General features: G+C 38.0%; 1 protein-coding gene across 1 annotated transcript; it reads right to left on the reverse strand.

The window, feature by feature from the left end:
- Positions 1–1024: 1024 nt before the first annotated feature.
- LOC105675635 (uncharacterized) lies at positions 1025–13972 on the reverse strand. Its single transcript, XM_067359605.1, has 3 exons — positions 8845–13972; positions 1789–2000; positions 1025–1525 (listed from the first exon to the last, which is right to left on the reverse strand). Exons 1-3 carry the CDS (start codon positions 13970–13972, stop codon positions 1025–1027), a joined length of 5841 nt encoding a protein of 1946 aa, XP_067215706.1.
- Between the last annotated feature and the right edge of the window lie 3420 nt (positions 13973–17392).

Below are 17392 nucleotides of genomic sequence, written 5' to 3' on the forward strand. Positions count from 1 at the left end.
ATAATTAATGCTCGGTATTGACTAGGAATGTATACATAAGTATATTTTTTTTTGTATATTTATTTATTATTTCTTCTTCATTACAAACTTGATAACGTAACTTTATAAAAAAAATTACTTTTAAGATAAAATAAAAACTTTCTTTGTAATTATAAAATTACAATATTTCGCGTATTTATACTTTATATTATGTACAAATAAACAATTTTATGAATTTCTTTACAAATATAATGAAAGAATCAGATTTTCGATATAGCAGTAATTTTCAACGACAGTTTAATAATTTTCCCTACTCCAAATACCTAGCAAATTGTACAAAGCAAAATTTCGATAAGCATCAGTAAATTAAAGAAATAAGTAATCTTTAAAGTAATTTATAAAAATTTATTATATAAATCGATATTTTTTGTAAATTTTTCATGAAAATCAGCAGAATATCGCAAAATTTTTCAATAATTTCACAAATTAATTTTATAAATATTTCAGCAATTTTTCATTAAAAAGTAACACAGTTTTCAGTTTAATTCAGTAAATTTCATAATGTTTAATATTTCAAAACTTTTTTATTACATTTCAGCATTATATTTTAACTTTCCTTATATTTCACAGTATTACATTAAATTTTCATACGAAAATTATGATTCGTTTTGAAATATATTCAGTAATTTTTCAAAAAATTTATTTTATTTTTCATTGATTTCATAGTACTTTTAGCAAAATATTTCCATCAGGGTACCAATTCTAGAAATACAAAAAAATCATTTATTTACGGTATTGCCACAAAAAAAATACTTATAAAATGATATTCGAATGCTCTGGATGGATTTGAATTTTTGTACACTGACTGACCAAAAGCAATGTATTCGAAACATAAATAAAAACATAGAAAAAAACAAAATTTTTTTTTATTTATGACTGATTTGTTTTGCTCTTATAGGAGGGTCGTCTGAAAAGTTTTGAGCCTAACATAGAAACAAGTATTTTTTCGATCAAATTCAGTTTTATTTCTCAACATAATCTCCTTTTAAGTCGATACACTTTTTCCAGCGATGCTCCCACTCTTTAACCCATTTAAATAATAGTTGGCGTCTTGCTCTGCAAAATAAGCTTCTACGGATGCAATGACCTCCTCGTTCGATGAAAATCTCTGTCCTCCGAGCCAAATTTTGAGCTTAGGAAACAGGAAAAAGTCGCTGGAAGCCAGATCTGGTGAATATGGTGGATGGTCAATCAATTCGAACCGTGATTCGTGAATTTTTGTCATGGCAACCGTCGAAGTGTGAGACGGTGCGTTATCTTGATGGAGCAGCACTTTCTTCTTTTTTAAATGCGACCGTTTTTTCGCAATTTCTGCCTTCAGCTTGTCAAGTAATGATGCATAGTACACCCCCGTTATTGTTTTACCTTTTTCAAGATAGTCAATGAACACAATTCCATGACTATCCCAAAAAACAGTCACCATCACCTTCCCGGCCGATGAAACCGTCTTTGTTTTCTTCGGAGCAGGTTCACTCTTCGCAGTCCACTGTTTGATTGTTCCTTCGTCTCAGGAGTGAAATGGTGAATCCAAGTTTCGTCGTCAGTTATTAATCGGCGCAAAAAATCTAACTCGTTTCGCTTAAACCGCTCCAACAGGGCCTTGGAAATGTTCATTCAAATGCGTTTTTGGTCCACAATGAGCAAGCGCGGCACCCAACGCGCGGTTAGCTTATGCATGTCTAATTCTTCAGTCAATATATGACAAACACGTTCTTTCGATATGCCCACAGTCTCTGCTATTTTTCTAACCTTAATTCGACGGTCGTCCAGTACCATTTGGTGAACTTTTTCGATGTTATCGGTGGTGGTCGCAGTTGTTGGTCGTCCCGAACGCTCATCATCAGCCAAGCTGGTACGACCACGTTTAAATTCAGCTGCCCATCTTTTTACGGTGGCAAATGATGGGGCAGAGTCCCCGTAAACAGCGTCTAACTCGGCTTTAATTTCCGTAGGCGTATTACCTTTCAAATGCAAGAATTTAATTACGGCACAATATTCGTTTTTTTTTCATTTTTACGAAAATACTGACATCGACTGGCACAAATGACCGTCAAACAATAACTGAGCGTATAAAATGTTTACAATTTTCACAGTTATCTTTCATAGCATGTACAATTGTAATACCAAAATGGTTTTGACGAGTAATGCCATCTTCGTATTGAGGCTCAAAACTTTTCAGACGGCCCTCGTAATTACCCCCAAATAATATACTGACAAATATTTAAATGATATAATGTTCATTTTTCTAATTTTTGTGCAGTTTTTCAATATTAAAATTTTTCAATATTTGGCCCGCCATATTAAATCGGCTATTTTAAATTTTGAAAATTTGACTTTAGATTCGTAATCAGCGACCCAAAAACCCCCGCTTACTTATTTTCTTAAAAATTTACAAATTTTTTAATTTTTGGTTCGCCATATTAAATCGGCCATTTTGAATTTTAAAAATCTGATTTTAGATTCGTAATCAGCGACCCAAAAAATCCCCGCTTACTTATTTTCTTAAAAATTAAAAAATATTCTAATTTTTGGTCCGCCGTATTAAATCGGCCATTTTGAATTTTGAAAATCTGACTTTAGATTCATAATGCATAAAGCAACCCAAAAAATCCCCGAGTACAATGTTTAAAAAAATCGGTCTAATACAAACATTTATGCAACAAAGTTTTAAAACTTTCATGTAATTTTTATTACTTTTAGTCGCCATCTTGAATCAATCATTTTGAATTTTAAAAATCGCCCAACAGCATTATAAAGTTTATATTTATACTTACATTTTGAGTTCTGGTAGAATATTTTATGACAAAAACTGTTCTGGGAAGGAGGGGGGGGGGGGAGGCGGTCCAGTTGACAAAGAATGACTCATATATATTTTTTTTTATTTACTTATTAATTATTTAATAATAATGACGAAATTGCCAAATTCGGAAACTTTTTTTTGTCAACATCCTATTAAGTTTGATAAATTTTGATAAATTTTACTACTAAATTTTATAAGTTTGATAAATTAACAATATTAAATTAACATAATTATATTAAATAACATAACAATATTAAATAAACGTAAATTAAATAATAATGAATTTTTTGTACTTGATTTTCTCAACCTTTCTTTGTACAATTTATCATTATTTTCTATTAAAGAATATTCACAATATATATGATTTACAGTTGCGTATATTTAAAACTACAAGATATAATCGGAAAAGCTGTTGCAGATAGAATACGCAGTGTCTTTTTTCCTTTCTATTAAAAAAAAATGAGATTGATTTGTGTATTATCGCGTTTTGTCCATTTTGTCGTATTTGAAATGTAAGTGCTATAATCATGTATTTTGATTTCTTTTTCAGAATAATTTCCTGACATTTGTCAGTAAAATGGATGCCAATACATTGTCAGTTTCCGCATGCAATACCAGCACAAAAATAAAAAAAACTGAAAAAGCACTAAACAACGATATGAATCCTGTAAAAATCGTTGACACTGATAATGACGCTACCGATAAAAAATTCGAAAAAATAAAATCAGCTCTTTTCGATTTTGAAACGAATTTAGTATGGTACATTGTTCTGCAAGTTGTTGTGTTGCACGCCATTGGTATTTATGGTTCACTTTCAACTACATAAAAAAATCTTATGACTACATTGGTTGTTTTCCAGCAAAGGACACAAGTTGACACAAATCGACACAAGTATCACTCTGTCTTTGTTCGATATTCAATGAGCAACAGAGAGAATAATACTTTTGTGTCGCTTGTGTCTCTTGGTGGAAAACTATCATTGTGGAGTAAGTATACCCGTCTCAGAAATTTCAGCATATAGATAGAAATTTAAGAAATTTTTATTTTTTATAATAAAAAGTTGTAATATTTCCTTCACTAGATAAATTTTTACCAAAAATAATTATTGTTACAAATTATTCGAAATCTTCTCAAATTGTTAAAATTTTTTTAAGTTTTACCTTTTAGATCTCTACATTATTGTTATCTATAGATGTTTATAGAACATTTAAGAAATATATTTTTATATATTGTTAAGTAATCGGTATGTTCATTATATCCAATTTTAGCGTGTCTGCTGGCGCACATCGACTTTGGATTCATAAATGCTATAAAGCAAAGTTACTATTTTGCTTTTGATAAGTACCCAAGGAACACGTTGTAGTCAAAATGACATCATTTTGACATCAAAACTACATCAAAACTAGCAGTTTTGATGTCAAAATGATGTCATTTTGACTACAATGTGTTCCTTGGGTATGCTTCAGTGCGTGTGCACGGGTAATTTTAATTTCTTAATCAATTTTGTTAATAATTTGAACGACTCTGCTTGCATTATATTGTTACGTCCTAACCTGGAGGGAAAGGGGTAGAATCAGGCATACGGGCGGACGCAACCATAAAGTATTTTATGGTGTTTGCTCGCTGGTCGGTATGAGAGGAGGCGACCGCGCGACCCAAGGAACACATTGTAGTCAAAATGACATCATTTTGACATCAAAACTACATCAAAACTAGCAGTTTTGATGTCAAAATGATGTCATTTTGACTACAACGTGTTCCTTGGGGAGCCAAACGATTTTCTTTGGCTGAGAACAGGTCAACGATCGTAATGATCGATATTACACTGTTAGAGGCCTCAACCAATCGTTCGTGGTTCCCTTTTCTGGTCAAGAGAATTAACTCCTTTTACCAAGGGCGGAACCTCGTGCAAATTTTCAAAAGGAGAGGTCTTTGAAAGAGAGAGATCTTTGAGAGAGAGAGGCCTTACAACTAATTTAATTATGAAGGTTTTGACTTACTACTTGGATATCCTGGAAATATATCTGGATCTTCTTGGGTCGTTCAGTGGTCCGTATTCACGTCGATGTATAATGAATATTGCTCGGAGGTTGGTTTAATATGTTGGAGAAGCAATTGCCGCGCGCGGTACTTCACTCCTCCGCGACGAGTTTTGGATTTCGGGATAAGAAAGGAATTTTATGTTAGTCTAGAAATTCCAGGCGTAAAGCGTGCGGTGGGCCGCACCACGATACGCGGGGATACAGAAATCGATACCACGTGCGGTGGTCCGCACCGAAAATATCGATACTGAGTGCTGATCTGAAGAAACAATTAGAAATAAGGCGGGGGTAGGTTGAATGTGTGAGAAATGGTTTTAGTCGAAATATTGTTTAACAAACACGTTTACTATAATTATTGATATACAAGCACTTTGAGATACAATCGGTTTTTCTAATATTTTAAGGTATGAACTAAGATTCGATTGAGCTGGATTCAGAGATGTTGAGAGAACTATATTAACTGCTTAACTGCTCAACTGCCTAACTGCTCAACTGCCTAACTGCTGCTTTCACGGGTGGGTGTCTTCCTTTTATACTCGAAATTTTGGGTTTTGGAAGGGAGACATTCCTTCCGAGGGGTTGTTAATAAAAATAAGATAAAAAAGGTTGTTTGAAGATTAATAGATGGATTGCTCGAATGACATGTATATCGTTCCGTCGGCTTTTCTGTCGGCGAAAATTCAAAGTCTACTATCGCGGTCGCGTGTCTTATCTCGACAAATTTTCGATTGAAGGCCTAAAAGATTATTATGGTACATTCGAGATCTTAAATCATTAAAATAATATTCTCGGAACGTTTCTTTGAATTTTCCCGACTGGTCATGAGAAACTTGTGCAAGGGAAAGGTCCGTACAGGACGTAACAATATATAATGTGTAATTTGAAAGTATAGATAGGACTTTACTTACAATCTTTTTTGAATTTTCTTACAGAATACTATATGCAAATGAGCAAAAAACCATCGTATGCATCACAAGTATTGCGATACCAATGTGAATCCTCTCAATGCCAAGCACGGCTTTTTTTATTCAAATATGGGTTGGGTGATGATGAAGGAACATCCGGAATTTGCTGAGAAAAGCAAGAACATACGTATAGAACACTGTCACCTCTGAAGTCACTTCATAATTTTCTCTATTCTTACAAAAAGTATGCAATGTGCAATTTCCGTTTCACTATTAATTATTTCTATTGCTGACCTCAATATACATATATTCTTGCACGATCACTCATCGTAGCGCACAGTGCGTACGATGAGAAATGACAATTTTTAAATGCAGCTGCTTAATACTTAAACTTTAATTTTAATACACGTGAACAAAAAATCATGAGTCATGCAAAATTGATGAAATTGCGTTACAACGTACATATTTTCTCATGGTTATTTCATCTGTTTATATGCCCATGTTAAATTTCTTACAATATTAATTTTTATTTAGCTAAGAAAGAGAGTAAATCATCGCAATGAATTACCTCATAGACTATTCGAATTGTAGATAAGATAGTTCAAACTTTTTTGTTTCAAAGCAATAATCTGATATATGTAAATATTAATATGAAAATTGTACAATACCCTTTATCACGCAATCGAGTTTCTGCGGTAAAAGAAGTCCAATGCCAATATGCGAAGTTCTATGTTTAAAATTTTTTATCATCCACGCACTTCCGCGAATTCTTCCGGTACTTCAACTTTACCTTCATTTTTGAAGAAGACTATGAAAGAAGAATATTAATGTTGATGGTAAATAGTGATTGTAAAAAGTATTATGATGTATGGAGTAGAAGTATGGGGATATCAAGAGAGGATAGAGGTAGAAGCAGTGCAAGAAAGATATATCAGAGGAGCGCTAGGACTGGGCAAATGTACGCCGGGATACCTAATAAGAGAAGAAACAAAGACAGAAAAAAATAAGCTTGGAAACAGGAGTAAGAGTAAGGCACTAGATATGTAGGTATTCTCATCCGCCATTTTGGTTCCTATTAGATGGAGAATTATAGCGTATACAGGGTGACACTTAAAGACTGCCCACTAAGTACATAGCGTTATTCCTTGCCAAAAAATGAGTCGAAAAAAGTCCTGAATCATTTTTAATAATTGACGTGTTACACATGTACGCTATACTATACTATATACGCTATAATTCTCCATCTAGTAGGAACCAAAATGGCGGATGAGAATACCTACATATCTAGTGCCTTAGTAAGAGTGCTGAAATATGAAAAAAAAATGAAGAAGGAGATATCATATCAAAGAGTGCAAATGAGAAATGGATAGAAACGGCTGGTCCAATACTATAAATGGCGCAGAAAAGAATTATATGCAAAGACTGGAAGATGACAGATGAAAGATAGAAGCAATGGACGATACAGGAAAGAATGTTGTTAAAGAATGGAGAAAGGAAAATGAAAAAGAAATGATAAAACAAGAAAAGAAATTTTACGAAAATCAGAATATGCAAAAGAATATGACAGATGAATTCAAGAGGAAATGCTTACAAGAGAAAGGAAAAACCAAAAGGTTTAAGACAACAACAAAATTCAGAACAGGAAATGAATGGAAAACGAGCAGATACTAAATGGAAAAAGACCAAAAACTGTGCAGAATATGTGAACGAGGAGAAGAAACCGGAGAATATGTGATGACGATCTGTGAAGTTACGAGGGAAGACAAACCCATGAAAATCATAACAATCATATCAAAAAATTACCTTTTTTAAAAAAAGGTAAAAAAAAGGCGCCAAGTACACGTTCTTGTCACAACTAAAACAAAACAGTATTGTTTTACTTTTCAAAAAAATTGTCGTATATATTAAACCTTTCAAAAAACCTGTCAAAAATTTTAAAAAATTAAAATTTTTAAATTTTATTAAAATTTTCAAAAAAAGCTATCCTATATACTTGTTCGTGTCGAATTCGCGCGTATGCTAGCGGCGATGCAGACACAGATTACCGGAACCGTTTTTCACGAAAAACGCGCAGCAAACGGAGTCGCGGGTGGAATCCCTTTTTTGAATTGAAGCTGAAAGTCTTTATGCGAATTATTATCTCGACAAATCGTTCAACTCGTGCGACCGTTTCTCATACGTAGCAGCAAGGCCAGAAAATATTATTCAGCCGATCAAAGCACAGTCGAAAAACAAAGCTTATAAACACGAGCGAGTTGAAGATAAAATGTCTGGTGTTCGAACTTACGGAGAAATAAAGCAACTGTCTATTTTTTAGTAAACCAGGCAATAACATTTAATTAACACAAATTTTAACAATTAAATGAACAAATTCCAACGAAAGTAATTGACGTTAATTCGCACTCGGATTCGTGAAATCGCGGAGAGCGGTTCGACAATTTAGTCTCAAGATTTTCAGATGCGTTTTTAGAAGGAATTAATAATCTGAACGTTTCGACTGTTTAAGAACAAGTGAAGCTTTCAAAACGATCTCTCGCGATCGACGGCGATCGATCTCATCGAGCGACGAAATTCGGCGTCGCGACTTGCGCATTAGAGTTTGCGGCGGTTGTCGAGACGCCGAATTTCGAGTGATCGCTTAGCTTGTGTAGCGGAGCTTTATGTCGTAGCGGTTTTCTTCATTTAAACTATTGGCGTTTATTTACGAAGATCTTGCATTTATATTGATCTTAAACATACCGCCCGCCTTGGAATGGCAATTCCAAAATATGATCGAACTCTCGAACTAGTGAAAACGCTCGACAACGAAGCTCCAGCCGTAATACCGTCGCGAATGCGAAATTGATGACTGGTGAAATTCGAGTAAACACAGAATCAAATTCGATGATAAATTCTTGTGAGTTTCTTGGCGTGGGGTTTTTTTTTTTTTTTTTTTTTTTTTTTTTTGGAGTGTTCGTTGGCTCGCTATCGAGAGGTAATAAACATAATTTTGTGATTGGGCGCTTGAATTCGGACGACGCTGTTTTTATTGACACGACGCGAGGTAATGCATCTGAACCAGAGTGTAATTGCGTAATGCGCCCGAGCTCCCATTTGCAGGGAGGCAAATCTGGCTTGCGCAAGAGAACCATCTGACCGACCTTTATTATTTCTTGTTTGCGCTTCCATTTGACTCGTTGCTGGAGTGTGTTGACATATTCGTTTTGCCAGAGTTTCCAGAATTTTTCGGTCATTAATCGCACGCGTTGCCATCGTGACAACCGACTTTCCTTCAGATTGAGCAACGATGGTTCAGGAGTCGTTGTGATAGCAGAACCGATTAGGAAATGGCCCGGAGTCAAGGGTTCGTAATCGTCGAGATGGTCGCTTAGCGGCGCAATAGGTCGCGAATTCAAGCACGCCTCTATTCGACAAAGAAGCGTCGTGAATTCCTCGAATGTGAGCGTCTCGTTTTTGACTAGGCGGCGGAGATGATGTTTCACACTTTTTACACCAGCCTCCCACAGTCCGCCGAAATGCGGCGCAGATGGGGGAATAAAATTCCAGCTTACACTGTCAGTCGCGATTTTATTTTGAAAATTGCTCTCGGTGAGAGCGGCCCGATATGCGGACGCGAGCTCTCTGTCAGCGCCTAAGAATGTAGTTCCGTTATCGGAATACATTGACTCCGGTAATCCTCTACGAGAGCAGAATCGTAAATACGCATCGAGAAATGCGTCGGTCGAGTAATTACTAACGAGCTCAAGATGAATCGCTCGTGAATTAAGGCAAATGAATAAGGCGATATATGCCTTTTGAGTCTTGATTCCGCGACCGCTACTTGTGCGAATTTGGATCGGACCGGCATAATCAACGCCACAATGCAGGAAGCTGCGCTCTGGTTTTGTGACTCGGATCGCGGGAAGATTTCCCATTAACTGTGACGGAACAGCTGCCTTTTCGCGAGCGCACGGAACGCATCGATGAATGATGGCTTTGGTCATACTTCGACTGCGTAGGATCCAAAATTCCTGTCTTAATACATTTAAGGTTAGTTGTAATCCAGCATGCAAGGATCGCACGTGCGCATTTTTAATAATGAGATGGACAAGCGGATGTGACGCGAGTAGAATCGGATGCTTCCTGTTGAATGGGAGAGGCGAATTTTGCAATCGGCCTCCCACTCGTAACACATTGTCCTGATCAATGAATGGATTAAAGGAACGGATTGGACTTTTATGGTTGAGCGATCTTTTATGAGTGAGCGCTTGGATTTCCGTGGAAAATAAGGCTTGTTGGATATAGCGGATCCAATAAAGTTTAGCGCTGCGATACTCGTCAGCGGATACTGCGGCAGGAACTTCAGACCCTTGCGGTTGATCGTGCTTCCTGCGTTTACATTTATTTAAAAATTTATATATATAAGCTGTAACGCGGATCAATTTAGGCCAGGATGAATATTTTTTCGCTAGATCCCATTCGCGATCGTTCATTGCGACCGTTGCGCATGTAGTTCGCACTTCGAGCTCCGTTTCGTGAGACACTGTGCTATTCTCAATCGGCCAAAATTCGGAAGAGCGTTTTAGCCATGGTGGGCCTGACCACCATAAGTGATGATTGATTAAATCTTGTGCGAGCAATCCGCGAGACGCGCAATCAGCTGGATTATCGTCGGTTGATACATGACGCCAAGTGAGATGAGGGAGATTTGCAAGAATTTCGGTGACGCGGTTTGCAACAAATGTTTTCCACCGAGATGGATGTTGACGAATCCACGCTAATACGATTGTGGAGTCCGTCCAACAGTAGCATTGAGTAGTATTTGCTGAGATTGATTCTTGTACGAATTTCATTAGCCGTGATAGAAGAACGGCGGCAGACAGTTCTAAACGCGGAATGCTTAAGGGCTTTAATGGAGCTACTCTAGATTTTCCGGCTATGAGCGATATTGTTGAGTTTCCGTCAGATGAAGTGACCTTGAGGTAAACAACTGCGGCGTATGCAACGAGCGAAGCATCGGCAAAGCCGTGCAATTCTTGCTTGACGACGTGTGGACCGCACCCTGTCCAACGGGGCACTCGGAATTCGTTGAGCAACCTAAGATTTGAATGAATTTGGTGCCATGTAGTTAATTGTGATGGTGGAATCTTTTGGTCCCACTCCAATTTAAGGCGCCATAGAGTTTGCATGAAAACCTTTGCGATGATAGTTGCAGGTGTCACCCAACCAAGGGGATCGAAAATTTTTGCAATGATCGCAAGTATCGAGCGTTTGGTATCTGGCGGATGGTCCTTTAATGTCGATTGGAATTGGAACACGTCGAGCACGGGATTCCAACCGACGCCGAGCACTTTGAGCGTTTCGCTCTCGTCGAGAGGTTTTGTGCAAGCGAGACCGTGATCCTCCGGGTTGATCTCGGCTAGAAGATCCTGCGAGTTGCTTGCCCATTTTCGTAATTCGAAACCGCCGCATCGCAAGAGTCGAATCAACTGTTCGCGTACTTGACGAATGCGTGTTACGTCGTGTTCGCCGAAGAGTACGTCGTCGACATAAGTCTGATTCGTCAACACGGGAACTGCGAGAGGAAACTTCTGACCTTCGTCCTGCACCAGTTGTTTGAGAACACGAAGAGCTAAGAATGGTGCACAGGCTGTTCCGTATGTGACCGTGAGTAATTGAAATTCTGTGACGTGTGCTGAGGCGGACTGCCATAGAATTCTCTGATAGTCCATGTCGCGAGGATCAACGCGGATTTGCCGATACATTTTTGTGATATCGGCAGTGAAGACGTATTTGAACTGTCGCCATTGCATTATAACGGCCGGAAGTTCTGATTGGAGCTTCGGGCCTGCTAAGAGATGATCGTTTAGAGACGATCCGTTTGAAGTTGCTCTCGAAGCGTCGAAGACAACGCGTAAGCGTGTCGTTGTGCTACTATCCCGGATGACGGAATGGTGTGGAATATAAATGCATTGCCCTTTGTGCGAGAACGATTTCGGAGCGACCTGCATGTGCCCGAGGAGTTCGTACTCTGAGAGAAAATCTGAATATTCGCGTGCCTGCGCGGGATGAGCGTCGAGTCTTCGAATTAAATTGCGCAGTGATTTCTCAGCTATAGCGCGAGAGTCTCCAATGTCAATTGGAGGACCGTGTTTGAATGGAAGACGCACTACGTATCTTCCGGTGGAATCTCGCGAGTGCGTATTCCGGAAATGAGTCTCGCAACGTTCGTCTTCGGGACTTAATATTTTTTTGTGAGGCATCTCTTCGATCTCCCAGAATTTGCGCAATTCGTACTCGAGAGAGTCGGAATTGCAGCAATGATTTGCGTTAACCTTTAGTGCTTTCTGACATGTCGTGTTAACTGAGGACGTGTTCATGGGAGAGTTCGAAAGAACGATCGACCCGGAGATAATCCAACCGAACGCGGTATTTTGAGCGACCGGCTCTCCGGACGTGGATTTTTGGATTCCATCGAGCAGAGTTTCCCCATAGAGATCTGCACCGATGAGGATGTCGATGGGATGAGAGCTGAAAGGATTGTCATCCGCCAACGTAAGATTTTTGAAAGGAATTGAGACTGAATCTTGTGCTGCGCGAGGTGGCGAGTATGCCGTTAATGTTTTTAGAATGAGTGCGGTCGTGGAGAAAACCGGAGTCAATGCATTTCGCGGCGAAATAAGTATTTGTGCGGTGTGGCGATGCGTTCCGGCACTTACACCTCCGATCGCGGATATTGAAATCGGCATACGAATTCGCTTCAACTTTAATTGCTGAGCGAGACGCTCAGTAATGAAGGTCATTTCGGACCCTTGATCGAGCAATGCTCGAACGCAAATCGTGCGACCGGACGGCGCGGCAACGTTCAGCCAAGCAGTTGCCAACAAGATCGTTTGTCGGGTCTGTTTTTTAGTGGAAACAAACAAAGATTTTACTTCTGAGACAGCTGTCTCGGCAGAGCTTGCTGGCTGTTGCTGCGCCGCGCTTTCAGCACTTTTTGATGAAGAATCCGAGCTTTCGTGCAGCATGGAATGATGCTTACGTTTGCAATGTCGGCACGTGAATTTACTTGTACATGCGTAGTAATTATGTCGCTTGCTTAAGCAGTTCGTGCAACGATTTTCGGCTTTGACTATTTCGCGACGTTCGCTCGGATTCTTATTTATAAATGTTGAACAGGATTGTAAATTGTGATTCGCGTTACACAAGGAACATGGAGCATGCAGAGCTGTAGTTGCGTTGGCGCTATTAATTTTTGCAGATGATGCTTTGGTTGCCTTATCCGCGTTGACGGCTGGAAGCTTGAGATCTTCTAACGCGCGGATGCGTGTGTCAAGGAACGTTTTAAGATCTTCGAAGGACGGAAGGTCTTCAGTACAGAACTTTAGATTCCACGCCTTTCGTGTAACAGGATCGAGCCTTTGCGAAACGATACACACAAGCATGTCGTTCCACAATTGTTCCGGAGACCGTTTTAAATTTTTCAATGCTGCTACAGCGACCCCGACCCTGTCGCGTAGGGACTGGAGATCCGACACGGACTCGCGAGTTACGCTGCTCAAATTCAACAGCGTGCTCAGATGCACATTCAATAAACGGCGCGCGCTCTCGTAACGTGATTTTAGCAAATTCCACGCTACTGTGAAATTGTTTTCGGTCACAGCTAAACACTTCACGCAATCGAGGGCGTGGCCTCTGAGACTTGATGTTAAATAATGCATCCGCGTAAAATTCGTGAGATCGTGATTGTCAATGATTAACGCGGTGAAACGATCGCGAAAGCTCTCCCACTCCTCGAATTTTCCGTCAAAGGGCGGCAATTTGATGGGAGGCAAATGTTGAAGAGCAACCGACGACGTGTAGCCATGGTGCACACTACTATTTATAATAGATTGGTTCGGGCTCACCGGAGGTTCCAATTCTTCCAGACATTCGGCCATAAAGTCGGAGGTTGCGTGATATGTGTCCTCAGCGTGGTCGTATAGATTCTCCGAGAAGTAACTGCAAGCGGCTTGCTCCTGCTTCGTAAGTCGAGTCACTAGCTCGAGATGACCGGCTTGAATTTCGGCCCAACAGTCTTTCAACGCGCTTATTCGATTCCGTACTCGCGCTGCACTTAGATTGCCTTTGCCGATTTTTTTAAAATTGTCTAATGAGCGATCAAGCGAGCGTAACACCTGCCTCTGTTTTGTTAAGATTTCGGCCATGCTGAACGAGAATTTATCAAGATGAAACTGCACCAGAAAGGGTGCTACTTTTGAATTTTCCAATTCGCGATCCGTCGCTACGATCCGGCTCGAAGGACCAAAATGTTCGTGTCGAATTCGCGCGTATGCTAGCGGCGATGCAGACACAGATTACCGGAACCGTTTTTCACGAAAAACGCGCAGCAAACGGAGTCGCGGGTGGAATCCCTTTTTTGAATTGAAGCTGAAAGTCTTTATGCGAATTATTATCTCGACAAATCGTTCAACTCGTGCGACCGTTTCTCATACGTAGCAGCAAGGCCAGAAAATATTATTCAGCCGATCAAAGCACAGTCGAAAAACAAAGCTTATAAACACGAGCGAGTTGAAGATAAAATGTCTGGTGTTCGAACTTACGGAGAAATAAAGCAACTGTCTATTTTTTAGTAAACCAGGCAATAACATTTAATTAACACAAATTTTAACAATTAAATGAACAAATTCCAACGAAAGTAATTGACGTTAATTCGCACTCGGATTCGTGAAATCGCGGAGAGCGGTTCGACAATTTAGTCTCAAGATTTTCAGATGCGTTTTTAGAAGGAATTAATAATCTGAACGTTTCGACTGTTTAAGAACAAGTGAAGCTTTCAAAACGATCTCTCGCGATCGACGGCGATCGATCTCATCGAGCGACGAAATTCGGCGTCGCGACTTGCGCATTAGAGTTTGCGGCGGTTGTCGAGACGCCGAATTTCGAGTGATCGCTTAGCTTGTGTAGCGGAGCTTTATGTCGTAGCGGTTTTCTTCATTTAAACTATTGGCGTTTATTTACGAAGATCTTGCATTTATATTGATCTTAAACAATACTTTTTACAAAAAAATATGATATCAGGAAATGGCACCAAGTGGGACTAAAGAACTATGAAAAAACTTGTACACTATTTCTATAAAACTCTTCTATAAAACTCTTGTACATAAAGCTGTCGTATATATAATTAATTATATTGTAGGGCGTCTTTTACGAATATTCAACTCGCGAGTCGATTCCGATTCACAATCTGTCAGGTTGCCTATTTACGATGAGGCTTCTCCGATTTATCAATTCTCTATTTCCTTTAACAGACAGGCGTCAAGAAACTATACCGTGCTTCGATCAATTCTTTATTTTAGCTTCTTATTTGTACAATGTCTCGATTTCGACTGCTCGGAATCGTCGTCCGAATTCTCGGTATCGCCGGTCTCTCACGGTGAGACAAGGAGTAGGGAGTAAGATTTTCGGTAGCTAGAGGGCGATTCAAATCCTACTCCTACAATATTATATACTATATTTTATCATATTTTACATATATTATACTATATATACTATATATATTATTAGATATACTACCCATACAGCACACAAAGATTGCATACACATTGCATCAATCTTTCATCGCAATGCTGCAATATTGCAAATTCACTGCAAAATGTTGTTGCATCATTGCTGTGGGATTGCAGCAACGTTAAAATGTCCGCTTTTAGGAAGATTGTAACGAAATATTACAGTAATATTGCAATGTAATGAATTTGCAATAATGCATTGTTATTGCAATCTTAGAATAATGTTGCATATATTTTTATTTATTCGGACATTTATCTGTTCAATTTTTGAACAATCAGTTCAATATCTGAATTCCTTGTGTTGAGGTCGTATCAGAAAAATTAAACTGATAAAAATAATTACTATGTCTTTAATCTTACTAGCCACTCTTTGCAAGTTTCATATAATCATCATGACTAAAACTTAAATACGAGATAGATTTTGCAACGCGCGTCGCATAGCGGTGAACGAACGAACTAGCGATTACCGAATATTGCTATTACATTGTTATTGGAATGTTGCTGTCACATTCTCATGAAATATTACAATTACAGGTTGCAATAATGTCTCAACAATATTACATTGCAACTTGCAAGATTGTAACATTGCTGCAATGTAATTGCAATGTTCTGTGCTGTATGGGTATATATATTATAAAAAAATAAAAAAAATATTTTAAAAATAAAAATATTTATTAAAAAACGCAAAAAAACTTGGCGCTGCTACACCTCAAAGTAATGAAATTAACATGTAGTTTACTGTAGCAGCGCCAAGTTTTTTTGCGTTTTTTAATAAATATTTTTATTTTTTAAATATTTTTTAAATTTTTTTATAATATATATAGTATATCTAATAATATATATAGTATATATAGTATAATATATGTAAAATATGATAAAATATAGTATATAATATAATTAATTATACAGGGTGTCCCAAAAATTTTGACACAGCGGCCGTATGCCGGTAGAGCAGACCAGACTGAACCGAAAAGTCCTCTACCATTTTACAATTTTCACAAGAGTTAAAGAGATATTAATTATTAAAGATTACCGAATGCGAACGCACGGCTGAGATACGACCGCCTACAGACTACGGTCGCTAGGCGCGCGGCGTGCGGCGTGCGGTAAGCGGCGAGCGACAAGCGGCGAGCGACAAGCGGCGAGCGGGGAGCGGCGAGCGGCGCGTCTCGCTAGACGTTGTTCTAAATAATTATTTTCTATTTTATAATTGAAATAAAATCTAATGACACAAAAAATGTGCAAAATCTTTGTGCATGCGTACACGTATGAAAAACGAACGGTTTATGATAAACTATCACGCGTCGAAAAATAATTTCTCTTTCTTTTAACAATGCGCTATCGTTTCCACACTACCTTGCGGTAGATAATACATTACAAAAGGAATCTTGTGTATATTTTACTGATTAATATACGTTAAAAATATTGTGAATATACAACGTTGATAACAATATCTTTACAAAAATTTACGAGTTGTTTGTCTTTTAGTAATTGCAATTACATATGCTGATAATAGAGCTGTAATCTGTTTATGCGTAAAATGTGATATACAATTTTTTAGTACGCCTAAATTATGCATCAAACGATGCATTCCAGGATCTTCATAAATTAAAAGAATTGTTTTTTATCATGAATACGACAATGCACCTAATTGACAATTCCATGATTATGCACGAGATACTTTGTTTTTTAAAACTGCTGCATAATAAATTTGACGTATCATGCGATGTTACGCACGCCTAGGAAATTTCTTTTGTAAATCCATGTTGCGGCACGTGCGCTTTTTTCTGCAAATCTGTACACAATTATATCACAATATTCTTGTAAAGTAAATCTCATTGTTAGGAATCACTACACTGAGAGAAAAAATAACTTAATATTAACAATTATTTACTCGGTGGGTGCTATTAGCATATTTATTTAAATTAAAAACTTAAAGTTTTGTAAATATTAATTTTTACTTAAAATTAGATATTTTTGCTTAAGTAATGTAATTATTTAAGCAATTTAAATAAATATGCTAATAGCACCCACCGAGTAAATAATTTTTAATATTAA

The sequence above is a fragment of the Linepithema humile genome, chromosome 7, assembly GCF_040581485.1.
Source record: "Linepithema humile isolate Giens D197 chromosome 7, Lhum_UNIL_v1.0, whole genome shotgun sequence".
NCBI lineage: Eukaryota > Metazoa > Arthropoda > Insecta > Hymenoptera > Formicidae > Linepithema > Linepithema humile.

Bases quoted from the DNA above. Each gene is read 5' to 3' on its own strand.
- LOC105675635 (XM_067359605.1), bottom strand. From the start codon at position 13,972: ATGGCCGAAATCTTAACAAAACAGAGGCAGGTGTTACGCTCGCTTGAT. The intron at 2,001-8,844 runs GTTCAGATGCAT...TGCATTTGAAAG, and splicing joins CATTACGCAATTACACTCTG to GTAATACGCCTACGGAAATT. The intron at 1,526-1,788 runs GTTAGAAAAATA...ACAATCAAACAG, and splicing joins TGGACGACCGTCGAATTAAG to TGGACTGCGAAGAGTGAACC.